This window comes from Limulus polyphemus, unplaced genomic scaffold (assembly GCF_000517525.1).
Source record: "Limulus polyphemus unplaced genomic scaffold, Limulus_polyphemus-2.1.2 Scaffold433, whole genome shotgun sequence".
Classification (NCBI taxonomy): domain Eukaryota; kingdom Metazoa; phylum Arthropoda; class Merostomata; order Xiphosura; family Limulidae; genus Limulus; species Limulus polyphemus.
Window position 1 is genome coordinate 227,580 of NW_013666043.1, and position 2,118 is coordinate 229,697.

Below are 2,118 nucleotides of genomic sequence, written 5' to 3' on the forward strand. Positions count from 1 at the left end.
CTAAATTAGGGACGGCTAGCGCAGATAGCCCTCGTGTAGCTTTGCGCGAAATTCCAAAAAACAAACAAAGCTTTCTAAACGGACGCCCCCAGTGGCACAGCGTTGTGTCTGAGGACTTACAACGCTAGAAACTGGGTTTCGATACCCGTCGTGAGAAGAGTACAGATAGCCCATTGTGTAGCTTTGTGCTTAACTTCAAAACAAACAATCTAAATAGATATTTTTTTTCACGCCAAACATCATTGGTTAAAAAATCAGTTGTTGTTTTTTATCTAAATTTACTCAAATTGATTAAAAGCGTAAATAATATTAGTTTTTATTTCATTAAAAAGTCTGAATGTGTTAAATATATATTGTATTTGTTTTTTGTTGTTATAGTTCCTCCTAATATTGAGCCGTTTACCATCCCAACGGGGTTAGAGGACGGTTCTCGATCTAGAATTCTTTGTTCCGTTACCAAGGGAGATACACCCATCCGAATCTCTTGGTTAAAAAATGGAAAAGCAATTCCTCCACATCTCGGAATCATTGAATCAGCAATCGACGAATTTTCTACGTTCTTGACATTTCCACAACTTCAACTGAAACATGGTGGCAACTATACTTGCGTAGCCAAAAATATCGCAGCATTAACCAATTATACTGCCCGAATGGTAATTTATGGTATGGCCTAAAATATTTCAAGAGTTTAGGAATTTGTTTAATGTTTAAATACAATGATTGAAAAGTAACGTGTAATACATATTATTTTTAAATATGTAGAGAAAAGGTATTTTGTGTTTTTGAAACAGATTGGTTAAAATAATTAAACAATTGTTTCCCCTGTGATCTGCCAAGATGATTGTACGATACCGCCTTAATTTGACCAATATCTAGGTCAAAAAGAACAGATAAGCTGGCCCAAACTAACCATCATCTTGGTTGATAATATGGCAATCAATCATTTGTCATTTTAACTTTATAGTCTGGTGGTTTAGTTGCAAGTCTGAGGGCTTATAACGTTACAAAAAGGGTTTGATACTCGCTGTGAGCACATCACAGATAGCCCATTGTGTAGCTTTTTACTTAAAACAAATAAACAATTATTTTAACTACCCTGCTTTTAAAATGTATAATGTTGTTTTTTTTCTTTTTGAAATCTAAAGAACAGTCCAATAAATATCATAGAAAATAATTTATGTATGTAACAGTGTTCCCTCTAATCTGCGCGGTTGTACAACAACCAATCAAATGTCACGCACTTAATTATTCCAGCCGCATATATCCTCAGTAATGGTGAGGTGTCTCAACACGTTGACGGCCTTAATGACCCTGGCAGTCGATAGGCCTAAAGCCCAAATAACCAGCTAAAGTAGCCTAATGATTCAATAGGGTTGATGCTCTAAAAATACCCCCTCCCCAAAGAAAAGCGCACATCTGCACATTGCCTTGATACTGGTGCACATGAAAAAATTCATTCCGCACATGGATTGAAAAAATTAGAGGGAACATTGGTATGTAACGTTGTTTATAAAACAAACAATGCAACAACTGGCCGTTGCTAGTCTAAGCAGTAGAAAACTATTCTTGTCAAAATATTTTAATATTTGTTCTAATACTTTGGATTAATAAAAAATATACGTAAATACCATAATCGTACAAAACAGTAGGTTTAACACTGAGTTCTCTTTCAACTGCTTGAAATGGTGGTTCCTAAAATTTGCCAAACAAAACATTGTTTTCTAATTGATAAATAAGTATTAGGTCGTCAAGAAATTAATGTCGCAAATTGGAACACTTTCATTGACCACTCCCCCAAAAAACGTACATCAGGTATGATAGTTAAACGAAGCGTCTAAACGTCACGTTAGTGTAGCCTATATAATGTGTAAAGTTTAGTATACTCTAATCCTTTACAGTGATAGAACACGACGAGTCACAGATTTGGCATGTAATGCTGTTTGAATACAAGAAGGGAAACAACGCCTTTGTAGCCACAAAAAATATCAAAGAAGTTTATGTAAATGTTTTGAGCGTTCGTAAGTGTCAACGATAGTTCAGAAAATTTCATTCAGGTGACTTTAGCCTTAAAAACTGTGATGGCAGGGGCCGACATGTTGGAATTACATTGATGCTCTG

At 35.4% G+C, this 2,118-nt stretch overlaps 1 protein-coding gene across 3 annotated transcripts in view; it reads left to right on the top strand.

The window, feature by feature from the left end:
- Positions 1–2,118, top strand: part of LOC111085503 (Down syndrome cell adhesion molecule-like protein Dscam2) — a 114,304-nt gene that overhangs the window by 72,497 nt on the left and 39,689 nt on the right. For all 3 annotated transcript variants that reach the window (XR_002610340.1, XM_022384380.1, XM_022384381.1), the window contains exon 10: positions 379–663. Coding sequence is in view for 2 of the 3 variants with exons in the window: in XM_022384380.1 (XP_022240088.1) it covers positions 379–663 (285 nt within the window). In the remaining variant the exon portion in view is untranslated. The remainder of the gene's footprint in view (positions 1–378; positions 664–2,118) is intronic.